At 46.5% G+C, this 20192-nt stretch overlaps 1 protein-coding gene across 1 annotated transcript in view; it reads left to right on the top strand.

The window, feature by feature from the left end:
• The window catches only part of kl-5 (male fertility factor kl5), an 871112-nt gene that overhangs the window by 190298 nt on the left and 660622 nt on the right, over positions 1 to 20192 (top strand). The window contains exons 6-8 of the mRNA XM_070288586.1: positions 10772 to 11037; positions 11090 to 11657; positions 11713 to 11825. Coding sequence (XP_070144687.1) covers positions 10772 to 11037; positions 11090 to 11657; positions 11713 to 11825 — 947 coding nt within the window. The remainder of the gene's footprint in view (positions 1 to 10771; positions 11038 to 11089; positions 11658 to 11712; positions 11826 to 20192) is intronic.

Genomic DNA, 20192 nt, shown 5'->3' on the forward strand with positions numbered 1-20192 from the left:
GACGCCAGTGACTACGGAATCGGAGCCGTACTCACACAGGCCATCGATGGAAACGAGAGGGTGATAGCGTACGCCAGCCGCTGGCTCAACACTGCTGAGAGGAACTACTCAGTGACTGAGAAGGAGTGTCTCGCCATCGTCTGGGCGACCCGGAAGATGCGGTGTTACATCGAGGGATACCGCTTCGAAGTCCTCACAGACCACCACTCCTTGAAGTGGTTGAACTCCATCGACAATCCAACAGGCAGGATTGCCCGTTGGGCACTGGAGTTACAGCAGTATCAATACGACGTCCATTACCGGAAGGGGGCCCAGAACTTAGTGGCCGATGCCCTTTCTCGCCAACCGCTGCCCATAGTGCAGCAAGCGGAGGTACAAGGAGTCAACTGTAAGTGGATCACGAGGATGCTCCAGAGGATTCGAACCGAACCAGCGAAGTTTCCGGATTATCGAGAGGAGAATGGCCAGCTATATCGCCGCCTTGGACTCCGACCGGAGGAGGAGGAGTACACGCCCTGGAAGCTGTGCGTAGGGTCAGACTACCGCCAGCGAGTACTTGAAGAGTGCCACGATCACGGCAGTGGGGTGCCGGTCATCTAGGAGTCCGGAAAACCAGCACTCGCGTGGCCCAGCGCTATTACTGGCCTGGACTGTTCCGCGAGGTGGCTCGATACGTTCGACGTTGCCCCACTTGCCAGCGATACAAGGTGAGCCAAGAAAAGCCCGCAGGTCAAATGTTTACTCGACAGGTCGAGGAGCCGATCCACATCCTTTGTGCAGATTTCGTCGGCCCACTGCCGCGGTCGAAACAAGGCAACACGATGCTGCTAGTATTCCTGGACGCCTTCAGCAAGTGGGTGGAGCTAGTGCCGCTTCGGAAAGCTACCGCCACACATCTGGAACGAGCCTTCAGAGAGCGGATATTGAGCCGATTCGGTGTTCCCCGAACATTTGTCTGCGACAACGGTACGCAGTTCACCGGCCGCTCATTCCAGAAGTTCTGCCAGTCGCTAGGAATGGAACTACAGCACACGGCGCCCTACACTCCGAGGCAAAATCCTACGGAAAGGGCAAACCGAACAATCAAGACGATGATCGCCCAATACTTAGATGGAGGTCAGCAGAACGAGTGGGATCAACTCCTGCCGGAGATATCTTTGGCCATAAATAGTAGTGTCTCGGACACTACTGGATTCAGCCCCGCATTCTTGGTGCAAGGCCGAGAACCACGACTCCCGAAGACGTTGTACGACGAAGTTACCCCCGGACGAGGCACCCCAGAGATTTCCCCGACAGAGCGAAGCGAACAACTCCGGAACATTTTCGACGTCGTCCGAAACAACGCTGACCGCGCCGCCGCCGAGCAGAGCCGTCATTACAACCTACGCCGGAGGACGTGGAGACCACCAGTTGGATCCATGGTCCTAGTACGCCGACACGCCTTATCCAACGCGGCCGAGGGCTTTGCCGCAAAGCTAGCTGCGAAATACGAAGGACCCTTCAGGGTAGCGAAGTTCCCATCGCCGAACATCGTGCAACTGCACATGCCAGGAAGCCGACGCCGGCGGACCGCCAGCCTGAATCAGCTGAAGCCGTACCACCACGAGGATGAGGCAGACACCGAAGCCGGAACCCACCGGGAAGACACCGACGCCGGAGATACCACAATCGGGGATGCCGACGACACCATTCCGGACGCACAGCCCGCAGCCAAGACCGCACGGCGCAGGGGACCCGTCCCGCGCCGCCAACACTAGCGACGAGCACCCATGTAGGGAGGGCGACCATGTTTCACAGGGGCCACTTGTTGACAGGCGCGCCTGTCCAACGTCCCGAACCCCTAATGGGGAGAACATGCGTCTCTTCCCAAAAGGCCGTAGCCATAGCCAGTCAACCCTAGCCCACTACATTAGGTAGGGCCCAGGGCAACACACTAATACACATCTCCTCTGTCCTTACAGCAACAGTCTCCAACCCGCCTACCGAGAGGCACAACGAGCCACGCTCCCCGCAGGCAAAGCACGCCGGACACCGAAATCTGCGCAGAGCCACTGCCACGTCTTCACCAGACCACCGTCGCCACAACGGACGTCAACCAGCCGAAAGTATGGACGGACAAGGCCATCCGCCGACTCCCGCCCCGGCGCCACAGGACAACTCCTGGATGTGCTGTGCTGTCGACGAGATCCTGCAAGCACTCCAAGGCGCCGGGCCAAGCCCGCCGCGTCCCAGCGACAGCCTCTTCGCCCATAGCGCCGGCCTCTTCCGACCACGGGCCCTACCCGTCGACGCCACCATCGCCGCCGACAACGGGGAGGAGACGACCGCCGACAACCACGCCGGGCCCCGTCGGCCCTCTACAGAGGGGATGCCACTCCTGGTACCCCTGTTCGCCGGCCTCGTTGGGCCACGTCGGGCCCCTCCGGAAATCGTTCTCAGCGACGATGACGAGGAGGAGACCCACCAGCACGACGACGCTGGACCCCACCCAGCACCCTTAAGGGGCATGCCGCTCCAGGCACCCCTGCGCACCGGCCACATCGGGCCGCCGGCGCCCCCTCCGGAAGTTGCCCCTCTCAACGGCAATGACGAGGAGGAGGTGCCACTAGACGATCGCTTCGGACCCCTTCGGGTCGATCTGACTCCGCCCCGACCACGCGATGCTTCACCCGGAGATCGGGCACCCTCCGCCGACGCCGAGGAAGCCTGGAACCAGGCCGTCTCCCTGTCGGACGACTGGGTCAACTTCGACGGCCTGGTGGAGGACACATTGGGCGACCTCTTCGACAGCCCACCGCACGCGGAGCCGCCGGCAACAGGCGCTCTCGGACCTCTGGGCGTGGCATACGACCTGGTCTCCGACGACGAGGGCCGTGACGACCGCACGCGTAGTCACTACGACCCAACCGGCGACGACGGCGACGACAGCGACGCGACCGTCCTGTACGACCCCACCGCGGAGGACAGCCGTGACATACGGAGGAGGCGCACCACACCGCCGCACCCGAGTGACAACCGGGCCCCGCCGTACATGGGCGAGGTAGAAGCCGCCCTGATAGAATGCTTCGGGGAGATACCAGTGGACGTGTTCGACTGGGGAAGCGGCACCAACACGGCGTCTACAATCTCGGCCGACGAGGACGAGGCCAGCCGGGATGGCCGCCAGTCGGACGCCTCACGACCACCTTCCACCGGACCCGCCGATGACGCGTCGGCATCGACAGTCTCTGCCGACGAGGACGAGACTAGTCAGGACAGTGGCTGGTCCTACGCCCCGCGATCGCCGCCCCCACGCTGGACTTCACCCAGCACCACGCCACTACAAAGCTGGGCCCCAGCCGCTACCAGTCGCAGCCGACCCCCTCCGCCCTCCTACGAGGAGATATTTGGCTTGAGACCATACCCCGGACCTTACGCTACCGCCCGATGCGCCGCGGTGGCCGCCAGTCGCGATCCGCGACCCCGCCTACCCACCATTGCGGAGCTGGCCGCAGAAGAGGCGCGCCGAAGAGCGGAGGACCTCAGTGAGGAGCTCGGCAACCCACCTGGTGCCCAACCACCGACGAATGGCCCACCACCATCACCGACTCCACGCCGCCGAGCACGGCGCCGGAGCGCACCATGGGCAGACAGCCCGTCCAGCTCGTCCGACGAGTCATCATTGGACGCCGACGAGGGAGCCCTCGACCCTCCCCGCTGGGTACCGGCCCCAGTGGAGTGGACCACGCCGAACGGCACACTGCCGGCAGCTTTGCTCCGCCGAATTCACGGGCGCCTGGCGACGCCACGAAGACGGACGATTCGGATTCTGGAGGAGGAGGCGAACCAACGCTTCCGCGTCCAAATCAACCGAAGCGGGAGGGTGATCATCACTCTCCACCCCTCCCGAAGATAGGGTGGAGTGTGACGATGTCACAACACCCTATGTTTGTAAATACTGTACATATTAGTTAAGGTTATAGTTAAGTTAGTAATTAGGATAGGGAAATAAGGTAGGATAAGCCATATCACACACCCACACACAGAACTGTACATTTAAGTGGGCATGAAGCCCAAAGTTAATTTGCCCAGGAAGGGCCAAATTAGATTTAGGCCGCAACGCACAGGCGTATACATTTTGTCAACACGGACTGTAGCGACCGCGCTGAAGCCATTTCCCCTCTCCGCTGCCGACGCGAACAGCGGCAGAGGCAGCGACATTTCCCCTCCGACGATCGTGCGTGTTTACGTTTTGGTCGTGCTTATTTACATGCCGATCAAAACATAAACAATAACAATAACAAAGCCGACGGCCGAAAGCTGCGCTGCCCGGACATTTTTGGCAGAGACGAGGCGACAAGGGCTTTGCAAGCTGCGACCGCGATCACTTCTCCGACAACTGCGAACGCGAGCAAACGTAACTATCACAAACGGACGACTAAGTCCAAAAGGACCCGCGTGTGCAAAATTCCTACCAGGCTGCCGGACACGTGTTCCAGCCCACCAAAAGGAGTAGGTGAGCCGGCCGAGTGCCATGTGAGGGCAGATCATTGGAGTGTGGCGTAGGGCCAGGCAGGGCATTGTAGCCGTAGCCAAAGCTAGAAATAATTTGTACAAAATAGTTAAGCAATAAAGAACGAAGATCAATGAAGTCGCATCTCTTTCTCTCTCTCTCCCTCACACCGAATTCCGCGCAGTAACTTAACCTTATTCTGACGCGTGCCAAAGTGTTCCCCTCTCGCTCACTCACTCGCCGAGCTGGTGGCTGGGTTCTCCCGCACCAACTCCGCGTGGCCGCTGGGCAAGCTCCGGGCCGGAGAAGCGGGACGGGAGCGGGATTTGTCGCCGCTGGGTTCTCCCGGGCACAGATCTGGCGTGGGCATCGGGGCTGCTGGGTTTTCCCGGGCTACGAGTTCATCGCCGCCGGCACGTGTTTCCAAGTTTTCCCCTTTTCCCTCTCCTTTTCCCTTCCGATCTGCATTTTGCCCGCCATCGCCGCTGGGTCATCCCGGGCGGCGGAGATTTTGCCGATCGGAAGAGTCGCCGCTGCTGGGCAACCGGGCGAGCGCAGGAAAACGGAGGAGCACCTGGCCATCGCCAGGGTGACCACGTGTTTTAGGTTTCCCCTTCCCCTCTCCCTTTCCCTTCCGATCTGCATTTTGCCCGCCATCGCCGCTGGGTCATCCCGGGCGGCGGAGATTTTGCCGATCGAAAGAGTCGCCGCTGCTGGGCAACCGAGCGGGCGCAGGAAAACGGAGGAGCACCTGGCCATCGCCAGGGTGACCGTCCAAGATTCCCATTTTCCCGAAGCCAGAGTTCCCCTTTTGAAAACGAGCCCCTTTTCGCTGCCATTTTGCCCCTAGAAAAGTCATTAAAAATTCGGCGTTCATGTCCTGGCCGTCTCTATAAATATAAAATATAAATATTTCTGGAGAGGAATCCTGGGCCGCTGAGGTTTACCCCGGCCTAAGACACATCCTTACAAGTCTTCGGAATAGAGACTGTTTTATTCCTTCAATCTTTCCCGGGTTCTGTTGAATTTCCTGTGGGTTCACTGCATGCCCTTGTATTTTAAAAATGGCTTCCGCAAGTTTTTTGAAATCATCATTCCAAGTCTCTAATGTGTTCCTGTAATGATGCTGAAAACACCACAATTCCATCAATTTAAATCAGGCAATATTTGCCCATCAACTTTCAAAAATGTTAGTTATCAATCTATGGAACGTTGCAGGAGCGTTGTATAAGCCGTAAGGCATACGCTCATATTCAAAATGACCTCCTTCTGTGGGAAGACCGTTTTAGGAATGTCTTATTGTTTTACTTCAATTTGTTTAAGGACAGGGTCGTGAAGTACTATACTCTTTGCAAGCTAGCCAATACATCATTTATAAGTGGTAGGGGGTATCTCTCCTTCACCTTCTCATTTAGCTTCCTGTAGTCTACTACTATTCTTAATTTCGTTTCACCTGAGGCATTCTTCTTTTTAGGCACAAACAACACCGAAGCAATCCATGGTAAATCGCTATGTCTAATTTTTCTTTGGTCAAGTAACTTCTCTAACTGCCTTCTTACCTCCTGTCTTTTCTAAAGTGCATATCTGTATGGTGTAGCATAAATTGAAATACCGTCGTATGTTTTTATTTGATGTTTGTAAAATACAAGTTACCCCTTCATTAAATTCCTTTGGGTATTTCCTAAAAATTCTCTGTAGTTCTCAGTGCTCTTTCTTATTCAAGTGTATTCGACAACATTCATTGGCTCTTCTAAAAAGAACCATTGATCTACTTCCGCGTAGTTCGTAACCTGTACCAAACTTTGTCCTGGCAGTAATTGTCGTTTTGTTTAGCATGGTGTCCGGAATACATAAGACTCCTTTTGTCTCTGCCTTTATATATAGAAAAGTACATTTTTTTTTTTATGCAAAACCATTCATTTTATATGTCAATAATTGCCTTTAGCTGTTGTAGTATATCTATTTCTAAGAACCCTTGGAAAAACTGGTGGAATTTTTATTTTTCCCACTCCTTCTAATTCCGTAAACATTGGTAAAAATGCTTTCATTTCAACCACATGTGATTGCGTGATGGTTTTAATGTCTTTTGGGTCTTGCCACTTTTTCTTTTACTCTGGGTGAGCTTACTCGGATCGAATCATCAAAAAGGATGATCCAGTTTCGATTATTATTTTTTATTGTTTTTTTTCTGTAATTTTGACCAACAAGTATATTTTGTAATCTTAAATATTGTCTTTAATTTTTCTGACGTAATTTTGATCAACAAGTTGGGCTGTGTAAAATGGCCTATACTGGTTCTTAAATTTCATCATATTTGATTGCCTAGATTCATTCGATCCGTAAGATTGCCCAAAATTATTATTTCTAGACATTCTTGATTGACCAATGCCCTCTGCATCTGCCGGTCTTTCAATCCCCAACTGTCTTAGTTACAATTGTTTTTGTTACACTGCCTGTCTGCTGCCTAAAGTTTAAATTCATTCTTATTCTGAAAATTGCGATATGATTTGAAATAACCCGAAGAATCCCTTTGTTGAAGTGGTCCATTCTGAATGGATTACCAATCATCGGATTAGGAAATCTAAATCCTAGCCATCAATTCATATTCGGCATTGGAAACAGTGGTTGAGTATTTCCTCCCCACTATTGCTGAGACCAGCTGCCTGTGTCCCTCTCTTTCTGTTGCCTAGACCTCTTTTTTTTTCCTGTTCTTGTTTCGGGATTTCTTTAGTATCATTGCTTTGAGACTCAGTCGAATGACATACGGTTTGTCGATGATTTTGTATGATGTTTATAATATATTAAATATCATTATCACGATACTTTCTAAAAAAAAAAAAAATTAAATATTTATATCGTGATTTTTGTTTGTCAAATATCGGAATATGATTTTTTTAACATATGACAATCCTTTTATTATTTTTGAATTTCTTAGCCCTCAGCGTTTCTAATACGCTCCTGAGTTTCCCTTTAACATTCTTCTATCGTCGAACCGAACTAGCAAAATCTGCACTAAGCTGTCGATCACTACAACCGACTACCAACGCCCGCTAACGAGCACCTTACTTGATCGAAGTGCAACCACAATCGATTGTCAACAGCAATCGCTAGATGCGACGCACAATAGCGCCTATCAAACAAAAACCGTTGCAAAAAAAGGAAAATTCATAACCGCAAAATCGTTTTAAACCATACAAATTCGACAGAGAATTTCCCAAGGATTCCGAATTTTTTTTCGTGTATGCGTCATACAACAAAAAATAGGTAAATTAGTCGATACATAACTAATAGTCATGATTTTTTTTAAATGACAGTTACATTCATTAACTCTTATCCAAATTTAAAAAAAAATTGTAGTTTTGTGTGCGCTTGTACATGTAAATCGCTACCTGCCAGGTGTCCATTATTTTCATCTTTTTCTGGCTAAAGTAGTCTATAATTTCTGAAGCTGCCCAGAGCCTGCAACTAGACTATGACTACGCACTGCGTGTATCTTTCCTGAATCAGAATCCGTTTAGATCGGCTGCGTCCAGCTGCGACTCTGGCATTGCGAAGCAACAAACCTAAACAACTAAGGGTGAAATATAAAAAAATACCGCCACAATTTCATACAAACCAAAACAAAAATACTAGCTGCAGAGCTCATGGTTTTGTGGCGGTTACATTTGGAATTTAAAAAAAAAAGTAAAATTTTTTGTGCAATTTTGAAATAATTTTTATTTAAGCAAATACATTAACATAAAGATAAATAATTAAATAAAATAAATTTTTTTAAAATTGTCTTCATTGAAAAAAAAAATTTTCAATTTAATACCCTTTGAAAAGGCGAATGAGTGGGCGTGGTAGATTTTCCAATACAAATGTAAATTTTACAACAATTACCTGTCAAATGGCGTTAAAATTATTTAGTTATCTTGTTTTGTTCAAAAGTTATGATTTTTGCAACGTAACATGAGAAAAGGCGCTACTGTGCGACGTTGAACTGCCAGTAATCACAACCGTTTGCCGACGCACAGTAGGCCGAGAAAATAATACTATGTTCTGATCGATGGACTTATCGAGGCTCTCGAGATTGTTCTTTAAGGTCATAACCTTGGTATACACATCTAACTTTTTCTCTTTGATGTGAATCAACCCCATGATTAGATCTATTGTCCTTAAAATGGGAAAATAATATTTCCTTTATCTGATACCAAATGAGTTCTGTCTCTTCCAAGTCTAAGACCTTGTCTGCTGCTCCTACTATCTTACTGTCCGGAGTGCTATTATTCCCACATTTGACCATTCTCTCCCTTAATAAGGCCTAATACCAGTTCAACAGCCGATATAAACTTCTCTAATTTTCACATTTCGCCATTATATTTTGGAATAATTCCAACAAGATTTATTACCTTTATTGCCCCTAGTACGCTAGCTGTGTCATGCTTGTTGGTTCTTGATTCCATACTGGTCGGACACTCTGCAAGAATCCTATCGTGGCCAAAATGTTATCTCCTGATTGTCTTTTTGCGTTGACATGTATATTTCTTTTATATCTACAGATATGCGTGTGTGATGTCTCATTAATTGTAATAATTTCATTTATGTTATCTACGTTTATATATATTTGTGTGCATCGCGCGTCAGACTTAACTTTGGTTACGTATAAGCAATGTCTGTTTACTTGCAGTAATATTTTACTTCTATTGGATTTTTTTTCGTGTATGCGTCATACAACAAAAAATAGGTAAATTAGTCGATACATAACTAATAGACATGATTTTTTTTAAATGACAGTTACATTCATTAACTCTTATCCAAATTTAAAAAAAATTGTAGTTTTGTGTGCGCTTGTACATGTAAATCGCTACCTGCCAGGTGTCCATTATTTTCATCTTTTTCTGGCTAAAGTAGTCTATAATTTCTGAAGCTGCCCAGAGCCTGCAACTAGACTATGACTACGCACTGCGTGTATCTTTCCTGAATCAGAATCCGTTTAGATCGGCTGCGTCCAGCTGCGACTCTGGCATTGCGAAGCAACAAACCTAAACAACTAAGGGTGAAATATAAAAAAATACCGCCACAATTTCATACAAACCAAAACAAAAATACTAGCTGCAGAGCTCATGGTTTTGTGGCGGTTACATTTGGAATTTAAAAAAAAAAGTAAAATTTTTTGTGCAATTTTGAAATAATTTTTATTTAAGCAAATACATTAACATAAAGATAAATAATTAAATAAAATAAATTTTTTTAAAATTGTCTTCATTGAAAAAAAAATTTTCAATTTAATACCCTTTGAAAAGGCGAATGAGTGGGCGTGGTAGATTTTCCAATACAAATGTAAATTTTACAACAATTACCTGTCAAATGGCGTTAAAATTATTTAGTTATCTTGTTTTGTTCAAAAGTTATGATTTTTGCAACGTAACATGAGAAAAGGCGCTACTGTGCGACGTTGAACTGCCAGTAATCACAACCGTTTGCCGACGCACAGTAGGCCGAGAAAATAATACTATGTTCTGATCGATGGACTTATCGAGGCTCTCGAGATTGTTCTTTAAGGTCATAACCTTGGTATACACATCTAACTTTTTCTCTTTGATGTGAATCAACCCCATGATTAGATCTATTGTCCTTAAAATGGGAAAATAATATTTTCTTTATCTGATACCAAATGAGTTCTGTCTCTTCCAAGTCTAAGACCTTGTCTGCTGCTCCTACTATCTTACTGTCCGGAGTGCTATTATTCCCACATTTGACCATTCTCTCCCTTAATAAGGCCTAATACCAGTTCAACAGCCGATATAAACTTCTCTAATTTTCACATTTCGCCATTATATTTTGGAATAATTCCAACAAGATTTATTACCTTTATTGCCCCTAGTACGCTAGCTGTGTCATGCTTGTTGGTTCTTGATTCCATACTGGTCGGACACTCTGCAAGAATCCTATCGTGGCCAAAATGTTATCTCCTGATTGTCTTTTTGCGTTGACATGTATATTTCTTTTATATCTACAGATATGCGTGTGTGATGTCTCATTAATTGTAATAATTTCATTTATGTTATCTACGTTTATATATATTTGTGTGCATCGCGCGTCAGACTTAACTTTGGTTACGTATAAGCAATGTCTGTTTACTTGCAGTAATATTTTACTTCTATTGGATTTATATCATATTATATCATATATTGTTTGACTTATTTGTCATAAAAAAAATGTGGTCCATTGGTATACAAATGTTGAGTCCCAAAAGTTACCATCCTTTCATTTTTTATGTTATTTTTCTAATTTTAGAAAAAAAAAATGGACAAATTTGAGTCTAACGACATGGACGATAATCGGCAGGATATCCGCCCATTGATGTTAACGGTTGGATTAGTTTGGGGTCACTCCCGTTATTTTCATACTCTAAGCAATATGACTCTGTTTTTTAACTTGTTTCATAATTCCGTTATTGAATGCGTTGTACGAACTGTTGAACCTGATTCTATTTTTCAAGGGGATGTAGACGAGGCCTATAAAAAGGTGGATACAAATATACAGCACCTTGACTATTACAAGTGAGTAGGAAAGGTGAATATTAAATTTAATTCAACGTATTCTTCCAATTAGATCCGTCTATAAGGAATGCCGTAACTCGCTTAAGAAATTTAAAATCGGTACGACTTTTAATTCTCAAGACTGGACTTGGCACCCAGAGGAAATATTCGGACGGTTAGACAAGTTTATTATTCGTATGGAAGAGCTAAAGGAGTTATTCAATACAGGTCGTGACTTTCAAAAGTTAGAAAAGATTGTAATAGGGGGTCTAAAGGGTCGCCAAATAACTGCATCATTAGAGAAGATTCTTGAAGAGTACAACAGCATTTACCGGGAATGGACCAACATCCAATACAACCCAATAGACCCGGACGCAGAGCACTCTCATTTTGAAAAGGATCGGCTCATCTTCAAAGCAAAGACGGATATAATGGAGCGCATGGTCTCATTTCAGTTAGAGAAAGCACTTGAAGATACACACGATCTCCTACTGGCGGGGTCTCTTCTGCTTCGACCCATAATTAAAGACCATATCGAGCCGTTTATGCATGTTATCATCGACGACTTTGAAGAGGAGATAATGTATGTAAAAAAAGACTTCAATGAGTTCAAGAATATATTTACGTTAATGGGAGTAAATGTGAGTTTATATTTATAGTATATACCGATAATTAGCTTATTATAACTTCAAATAGGAACTGCCAACGGATGATTGCTTTCCGAAAGTGTCTGGCGCCGTATCATTTTTAAAAAAGCTTAGATATCGAGTCACCGCATTACACAAGGAACACGAGCTTTATGAATATCCGTAAGTAGTTTATACTGCCGTATACAAGTATTAAGCAATAGAAGTATTTTAGAATTTCAGCTAGAATTTAATTTGTATATTTTTGTCTCAAAATGTATCTCTCCATAACATGAGGCGATCAAATTAAAAAAAAAAAGAACCAAGAATCGGAATATACTTTTCCGAATGTTTTGGCTACAGAAATTATCCTATACGTCACGTTCTTGAGATATGTATTTCAAGTGCAAAAAATACGAGTTTCGGAATCTTTTAAGGTGATGTACATCAATACAATGGTTTTTTTGTTCTTTGTTTTCAAAATAATCGTTCTTGTTCAGGTCAGGAGCTCTCGTTTCCCCCCCGCGCGACTCCGAAGCGCTCCTGCTTCCTCAAAGCTCCTCAGCGCGCTCTCACTCCTCAGCGCGCTCTCGCTCGCAGCTTGCGCTCTTGCGCAGCTTGCTCTCTCGCTCTTCTAGCGGAGGCTTTTCGACTCTGGGCGATCGGCGGGTCTAATCTCTCACTCCAATTTGTACATTATTTAATTCCTAATTAGAACTCCAATAAAGCGGATCGTTAACATTGAAAATAACCACGCCCCCCCGGCCTACTACTTTCTTGCGGTATTCTTTTTGGTGGTGATTTTCCCTTTCGCGATTTCGGTGATTTCTACGGTGGTTTTCGTTGACTGCGGCGCGGGAGTTGTTACAAAACTAACTTTGTGCTTATCTGGAGATATTGGAAATTGAATTTCCCCCCCCCTCGAGCCGACATTTTGGTCCTTCGAGCCGGATTTGTGGATTTTGGATTCCCGGATTTTCTTGGATTTTGAATTTTTGGATTCCGGATTTTTGTTTCCTTCCACACCAGCAGTTCTCGGCGTGTCATATTTTTCCAAGATAAGTACGAATTATTCCGTCGCCCCCTCACTGCCGGTCTTCAGCAGTAGTAATTTCGGTCACTCTGCTGCAGGATTAATTCTCGTCGACTCCAAGAGCGAGTTTTCCTGACAACGGCAGTAGAGGAATTTTCCATTTCCTATTTTCCATTTCATAAAATTGGCAAATTTTTCAATCCGTCTCCGTTTTACACGTCGCCATATTCTTTTTCATCCGCTTTCCTCCATACATATTGGCATTTATCCGTACATCAATGTACAAAACGGTTCCGACACAAGAATAAAAATTACATACATATGTCCATACATATCGGCTTACTTTATTAAGCACGATAGAAAATAAAATTCCATAATAAAAAATTACTAATAATCAAAATACAGTCCGCTATCATCCATATATATACATACATATTATTATATTATAAATCCAGATTATATTTTCTCCATATAATATATATATATTACACATTATATTTTCATCCCCATACACATATGTATGTACATACATTCCACATACAGTTACATACAACATTTTAAAACCAAGAAAATAAAAACATAATAAATAAAGAATAAAATATTAAAACAAAATTTGTAAGCCAGTGTCCGTCTTTTTTCTGCATTTTATTGGTGCGCCTTATATTGTTCCGCTGCCGACGCGACATCTATATACATACATACATACATAACCAAGAGCTTTACATTCTTTACAACGAACATTGAATTGAGAAAAAAGGTGTCAGGTGTTCCGATCCCACCATTCCGATCGAATTGCTTTTTTCCATACAATTAATATTTTTTGTTAATAATTAACGAATTAATTGATCATTTAATACTTTTTAAAGTTTGCACGCGATAAATATCCGCAATTGTCAAGGGTACTCCATATATATTTTCTTTGCATTTATTGGGTTATTATTAAATACGAAAATAATAAACAACTCGGCAGTTCCATTCCGCAATTATTTATAAATACAAATAAATTTCGATTCTCGTCGCATTTGCTCCAATTGATATTGGCTCCACTACAATTGAATTTTTTCCATTCTCGTCGCATTTGCTCCAATTTATATTGGCTCCACTACAATTGAATTTTTTCCATTCTCGTCGCATTTGCTCCAATTAATATTGGCTCCATTATAAATAAATTTTCCATTCTCGTCGCATTTGCTCCAGCTAATATTGGCTCCACTACAAATAATTTTTCGATTATCGTCGCATCTACGTCAAGTAAATTTTTTCCAGTTTATTTACGTGTAATTCTGAGATTGGTTAATTCCACCATCCACCATCTACCATCCGAGTTCTACGGCATATTCCTGCCATCCGTTTTCGCTTTGTTTTGACCGTCTCACATTTCTACTCCGGCAATTTAGTATTGGGAGCAAATAATTCTACGATTTGAATTTTATCGGTTAATTCAGAGATTGATTAATTCTACCATCTACCATCTACCATCCTAGTTCCGCGGCATATTCTTGCCATCCATATTCGCTTCGTTTTTACCGTCTCACATTTCTATTTCGGCGTTTTTAGTTGACGGTATTGACCACAACTAAGTCTAACATTTGAATTTTACGGCATATTCTTGCCAATCCAATCAAAAAAAAAAAAAAAAAAAAATGTCGGAAGGACAAGAACCAATTCCGCAAGACGCGAGTCAGAAGAAGGAGGCAGCGCAGTTAGCGCCTTCAACAGATGGAAGTCAAAGGCGGGAACCGAGTCCGAGAAACACGGGCGCGGGACCGGCAAGTAATTTGAGATCCAAAGCCAAGACCACTTTAGACGTTATTTTGCTTGAGTTCATAGAAACTAGTGACCGTCTTAGCAAATTTGAAAGCCAGATATTTACGGCATCCTCTTCCGAGCCTAACTTGTTTACCTTAAAGATCCGTCTGGATCAGATACAATCCTTATGGGGAAAGGTTGAACGGGAGTATGAAACCGCTTCCAGAGCAGCTCTTCGCGATGGAGGTAGCGGAAATCTTCCGTTACTGCAAAACAAATATGAGCACTGCTATGCGGTGTTCGAAAGATGTGCTTCGAAGCTAAATGAAGACATCGCCCGTAAGTCCGTCCCCACTTCACCGCCAAGAACAGCTCCGCCGACAGAGACATTCTCCAGGGGTTGCAGTCTTCCGCCATGCGATACCGAGATCTTTGACGGAGATTATCTGCGCTGGCCCACCTTTCGTGACCTGTTTACGGCCATTTATGTAAACAATTCCAGGTTGACTCCAGTGGAAAAGCTTTTCCACTTAAACGCCAAAACTAGCGGTGAAGCTCACGCCATTGTGGCCAAGTCTCCGCTGACTAATGATGGGTTCCAATCCGCGTGGTCAGCGCTTCAGGATCGATTTGAAAATAAGCGATTGTTGGTAAACAGCCAACTAAAAATCTTGTTTAGTCTTCCGACCCTAGGCAGTGAATCAGGCACGGCCTTGAAAGATCTGCAAAGCACAATCCAAGGGTGCTTGATAGCCCTCGAGCATTCACAAATTTCCACGGAAAATTGGGACTGCCTTCTAATTTTTCTAATCTCCTCCAAGTTGCCAAAGGTCACTCTCTCGTTATGGGAGCAGTCCTTGACCAATAAGTCCGCGATCCCAGCCTGGGAAGAAATGAATTCCTTTCTCGAGGAGAGATATCGGACGTTAGAAGCAATTGAGGATGTCCGACCTAATTCTTCCAGCACACAGCATTCAAGGGAGCCCAGAAGTACACAACCGAGGAGGGTAAATACCTTCGAGACACAAGTCGGGCCACACGCACGATTTTGTGATCTCTGCTCCAGAGAGCCTCATCCAGTTCGGCTTTGTCCGCGGTTTTTGCAGATGACTCAACCACAAAGAGCATCATACATTAGACAGAAGAGGCTGTGCCTTAATTGCTTTGCAAGGGGACATAATCTTCGTGAATGCCCGAGCAGGCATAGTTGCTTCACATCCAGGGGACGGCATAATACGCTCTTGCACAAAGACACTCCGTCTAACGCTGTTAGCACAGCGCCGGCTCACCCTCCAGAGCAGCCAATCTCAAACACGTCAGTTCATTTCGCCTCCAACCAACAAGGAGTACTTCTAGGTACGGCCATAGTGCATGTGTGCCACCGAGGAGAGAATTTTCCAGCACGTGCCCTGATAGATTCAGGCTCCGAAGGCACTTTCATTTCTGAGAGGCTTGCCAACCGGATTAAACTTCCATTTCAAGCCGTAACAACAAGAGTCACAGGGCTCAACCAAGCCAATTCCGGTGTCTCACAAAAAATGTGTCATTTCCAGATGGGCACTCCGGCCAAACCTATGCTCAAGATCGACACGACGGCGTTTGTGCTGCCGAACCTGGCCGGCAATCTTCCGACAAGCACAATTGACCGAAACATTCTTGATAGGCTGCCAAATATGCCATTGGCAGATCCGTCGTTTTTCCAGCCGTCTCGAATAGACCTTCTTCTAGGTGCGGATATTCTTCCGTCTGTCCTGTTATCGGGCTGGAGGCCAAACGTATGTGGGTCCTTATTAGCGCAAGAGACCATTTTCGGGTGGATTTTGACCGGCCCATTGTCTTCAACCACTAGTAGGGTTTCGTCTTTTACCACACAAATATCCATAGAGTCCGAAGCAACCATGGAAACACTTCTCACAAAATTTTGGGAGGTGGAGGACCTTCCATGTAGACTGGTAAAGGAGACGGACAAGTTGTGTGAAGACTTTTTCGTCCGAACAACTACCAGATCCTGCGACGGGAAATATATAGTATCCCTGCCCTTCAAAGATTCAGAGCACATTGACTTGGGGCATTCCAGGAGTTCCGCACTTGCACAGTTTCTGAGGAATGAGACGCGCTTGAAGAAGGAGCCCGCTCTCAAAGACACTTATGACTCAGTGATCCAAGAATATATAGATCTTGGACATATGAAGCCCGTGCCTCCGAATACCGACAAGATAAATTTCTATCTCCCCCATCATGCAGTATTTAAGCCCGAAAGTGCGACCACGAAAGTTCGCGTAGTTTTCAACGCATCCAGTCCTTCTTCCAATGGGAACAGCCTTAATGACATTCTGTATCCAGGGCCAGTACTGCAGTCCGATCTCACTCTTCAAATCCTGAAGTGGCGGACGTTTACATTCGTTTTCAATGCCGACATCACCAAGATGTATCGGCAAATTCTCCTAAACCAAGAACACACTCCGTTTCAGAGAATTCTCTTTCGAAATGGCCAAGGGGATATATCCGACTTCGAGCTTCAGACGGTCACGTTTGGAGTGAATTGTGCCCCTTTCCTGGCCCTACGAACACTGCAACAATTGTCCGACGATGTCAACGCCCAATACCCACGGGCGTCGCATATAATCTCAAATTATATGTATGTCGACGATGTGCTAGCAGGAGCCCATACAGAGGCTGAAGCTATTTTAGCCATTCGGGAGCTGCAAGCAGCTCTGGACTCAGCTGGATTCCCTCTCCGCAAGTGGACATCGAATGAACGTGCGCTCCTTAAAGCACTTCCTAAAGAGCATCTACTTTCGACTGATTTTCTTGATCTCGAAGAGGTCAGCACCACTAAGACATTGGGAGTACGGTGGAACGCTACGACGGATGAGTTCTATTTTGTCCCAACAGAGGTCACCATTCAGGCAAACTATTCGAAACGTGACGTCTTATCCCAAATCGCGAAATTGTTCGACCCAGCTGGGTGGCTCTCCCCATTTGTGGTTCAGGCCAAAATTCTGATGCAGGATATCTGGTTAGCCAGCGTCGAATGGGATGAGTTTCTTCCTGCAGAACTACTACATCGCTGGCATGATTTCCTTCGGAGCTACAGTTTCCTCCACCAAGTTCGCATCCCGCGTTCGGTACATTTTCAACCAGGTGTACAAGTCCAAATCCATGGTTTCTGCGATGCCTCCCAAAAGGCTTATGGCGCAGCGATTTACGTTCGCATCCAGCGTGATGGAATCATTTCAGCAAATCTTCTAACGTCAAAGACCAAAGTCGCTCCGGTAAAAACCGTTTCGCTCCCGCGTCTAGAACTGTGTGGAGCCGTCCTTCTGGCAGACTTGTGGACTGCAATTCTGCCTCAGATTCCTTTCGGTCGTATAGAATCTTTTCTATGGACTGATTCCACTATCGTGCTGGCATGGTTGAACAAGCCACCATGTCAGTGGACGACCTTCGTCCCAAACAGAGTCACAAAAATCGCTCAAAATACTGATGCCAGCCAGTGGTCTCACGTGCGTTCCGAGCACAACCCAGCAGATCTAGCCAGTCGTGGAGTAGCGGCTGAAGAGTTAGCTACCAGTGAGCTATGGTGGCATGGGCCTTCATGGCTAACTCAGCCACAAGACTCCTGGCCTGCAACTTATGAATCAGTTTCCGACATCGACATCGAGAAGCGACCCATACGTTGCCATTTAGCATGCCCGGAGCAGGACATGCTCGAGCGGTTCTCCAAGCTCGACAAGGCGCTAAGAGTTTTCGCCTATGTTCAGCGCTTCATCCAGCGCGCGCAAAAACGACCTATTCCAGGCGAGCTGCAGCTATCCAATACAGAGATTTCCACAGCTGAGCGACTCCTAATTTTCATAACACAGCGCAGATACTTTGCGCTTGAATATGCCTGCCTGAGCCAAAAGCGGCCAATTCCAGCATCCAGTTCTATTAAGAACATGAATCCCTTCCTTGATCCTCACGGCCTCATCAGGGCGTGTGGTCGGGTAACGGCCTCCGAAGTCCTCCAATATGATGAACGACATCCGATCTTTCTTCCATACAACTGTCAGTTGGCGCGTCTCCTTGTATCCTTTACGCATCGCATCTCCTTGCACGGCGGTAATCAGCTAATGGTACGCCTGATCCGCTCAAAATTCTGGATACCAAGGGTCAAGAACTTAGTCAAGTCTGTAATTTTCTCCTGCAAAATATGTGTGATCCACAAAAAGAAGTTGCAGACCCAACTCATGGGCGAATTACCAAAAGAAAGAACGTCCTTTTCGCGGCCTTTTACGTACACGGGCATGGATTATGCCGGACCGTTTGATATAAAGAACTACACCGGGAGAGCCTGCCTGATTACCAAGGGCTATGTGTTGGTGTTTGTATGTTTCTCCACGAAGGCCATCCATTTAGAGCCTACGTCTGACCTCACAACAGAGAAATTTCTCGCAGCTTTCGCCCGATTCGTCTCGCGAAGAGGGTGCCCTCGACAAGTTCAGTCGGACAATGGGAAGACCTTTGTTGGTGCAGCTGCAGTGCTGTCGCGTGAATTTCTGCAAGCTGTCAAGGAGTCCGTGACGAATGCTTATAGTCACCAGGAACTCCTGTGGCAATTCATACCACCAGGAGCCCCGCACATGGGAGGATTATGGGAAGCTGGAGTTAAAAGCTTCAAGACGCTGTTTTATAAATCCACAGCCACTCGAAAGTATACGTTCGAAGAACTTTCTACATTGCTGGCCAAGATTGAGGCCTGTCTTTATTCGCGTCCACTCGCCCCGATGTCCGAAGACCCCACAGACTTGTTGGCACTCACGCCAGGTCATTTTCTCGTAGGTGGACCCCTTCTCGCCACCGTCGAACCCGAAATTAAGGGTGCGTCAACTTCTATTATCAACCGGTGGCAGCACCTTAAGGCCCTTCATCAGCAATTCCGCCTGAGATGGAAGGAAGAGTACCTCAAGGAGCTCCACAAGCGAACAAAGTGGCAAGTCCCCACAAGAAATCTCGAGGTGGGCGAGATGGTTATAATCAAGGACGATAATCTGCCGTCCAATGAGTGGCGGCTCGGCAGGATTGACTCCGTGTATCCCGGACCCGATGGTCATGTCCGAGTAGTGAATATTCGTACTGCTCGGGGAATCGTTAAGCGCCCTGTCGCAAAAGTCGTATTGCTTCCGGGGGCAACCCCCGAAAAATCTCAATAACTAGCCCTATCCTCACTCCGTAGTTTGCTTCTTTCGCTAGTTCTAAGTCATATTTTCGACTCCATACTAATTCTTTTTTGTATCCTACTCCAGATTACAAACAATGTTCCCACGTCTACGTAGCGCCGTCGAAATGGAGAGCAGACGTACACGAGGTATAAATTCCTACCGTTGCCGAGTTTGCCACGGAGTCCACCCTCTACGGAAGTGCCGCAGATTCTTGCGGCTGAGCATCGAAAAGAGGCTCCGCGCGGTCCTCGCGAATCGCTATTGCGCCAACTGCTTGGCTCACGAGCATTCGGATGGAGCGTGCCGCCGTGGCGATCGGTGTAAGATCTGCAGCGGGGAGCACCACACACTGCTGCATATGTAGGAGCAGCCGCGGTATTTATGCCGTTCGCGTCAGTTGACGCCGCCCTCTCGTCGCGCTCGAGCTTTTCACCACCACGTTTCGGCCTCTCTTCACCATGCGGCGGCCTCTCCTCGGCGCTCTGCGGCCTCACCTCAACGCTCTTCGTCGGCCTCTCTTCACCACGCGGCGGCCTCTCCTCGGCGCTCTGCGGCCTCGCCTCA

The sequence above is a fragment of the Drosophila kikkawai genome, chromosome X (genome assembly GCF_030179895.1).
Source record: "Drosophila kikkawai strain 14028-0561.14 chromosome X, DkikHiC1v2, whole genome shotgun sequence".
NCBI lineage: Eukaryota > Metazoa > Arthropoda > Insecta > Diptera > Drosophilidae > Drosophila > Drosophila kikkawai.